At 41.4% G+C, this 1,168-nt stretch overlaps 1 protein-coding gene across 1 annotated transcript in view; it reads right to left on the bottom strand.

Annotated features, from left to right (window-relative positions):
- Positions 1–733: 733 nt before the first annotated feature.
- Positions 734–1,168, bottom strand: part of LOC102830717 (olfactory receptor 24-like) — a gene marked incomplete at its 3' end in the record, with an annotated part of 12,776 nt that continues 12,341 nt past the window's right edge. Inside the window, exon 2 of the mRNA XM_006878054.1 lies at positions 734–1,132. Coding sequence (XP_006878116.1) covers positions 734–1,132 — 399 coding nt within the window. The remainder of the gene's footprint in view (positions 1,133–1,168) is intronic.

The raw sequence follows: 1,168 nt of genomic DNA, 5'->3' as shown, positions 1-1,168 counted from the left end.
TCTGCAATCTGATGAGTTTCCTGGCCACATTTGAAACTTGACACAAAGTACTATTTTAGTTTCCTTTTGGCCAAGTTTGATTTCAACCAGGAATCCTTTCTTGACTAAAGCTGCTACTTTCAGTCTCATTTTCCATTTTCTTAGTAATGTGTTTGTTCTTTAAGATATGCAAACAAAACAAAACCAGTTACAATTGAGCCGTCTTTGACTTTGTGTTTCAGAATAGAACTGTGCTCCACAGGGTTTTTAATAGGCAATATTTCAGAAAAAGAGCACCAGACCCTTCTTCTGATACACTTCTGGATATATTTGGACCTTCTAAGTCTCCTTGGAAATCCTATACAGGGTTACTATGGGTCAGAACCGACTCAATGGCACTTAACAACAACAACAACAAAGCAAGGTTTATATATTCAGGTACAATGTTTGCACTGTTCTTTTTTTCTCTCTCTCCCTCTTTCATTTTTTTACATTTGTTCTCCATTAGGTTGGTATGGAATTTAGAAATAAAATCTCCCTTTCTTTCTAAATATTCCACTTTTAACCAACCAAGGACTAGGTCCTCTTGAGTGAGCGTTTGCCACATGTTTGACAAATGATCTGATTGATTATTTGACAGACATTTACTTGGTTTCTCACTAGAGGGCTGACTAAACAAGCTGGTTTTTACAGTTACCAAAAATCTATGAAAATGGAGCTCATCAGGGTTCCTTAAAAATAGTCCTGATCCTACCAGCGACTCTCTTCACAGCCTCCTTCACCTCCTTGTTACGAAGAGTATAGATGATGGGATTCAGAAAAGGGGTCAGAAAGGCATACACCAAGGCAATAAGCTTGTCCTTGCCCTCAGCCTGGATCTCAGATGGCCCTATATAGACAATGAAGGCAGAGCCAAAGAATAATGTCACTACAGTCATATGAGAGGAGCAGGTGGAGAAGGCCTTGGCACGACTGGCAGCAGAGGGCAGCTTCAATACAACTCTTAGGATGCCCCCGTAGAGTCCCAAAATGAGTACAAGGTTACATGTGTTAATCAGTCCAATCACCGCAACATGGACCTGAGCATGCCAGCTTGTGTCCACACATGCCAACCGCATTAGAGGTGCCAGGTCACAAAAGTAATGGGCCACTTCTTTCAAGCAGAAGGGAAGACTGGCTGTGAGACTGG

This window comes from Chrysochloris asiatica, unplaced genomic scaffold (genome assembly GCF_000296735.1).
Source record: "Chrysochloris asiatica unplaced genomic scaffold, ChrAsi1.0 scaffold01862, whole genome shotgun sequence".
NCBI lineage: Eukaryota > Metazoa > Chordata > Mammalia > Afrosoricida > Chrysochloridae > Chrysochloris > Chrysochloris asiatica.
The sequence above is the reverse complement of the archived record's forward strand: the minus strand, read 5'-3'. Positions and strand labels throughout refer to the sequence as shown.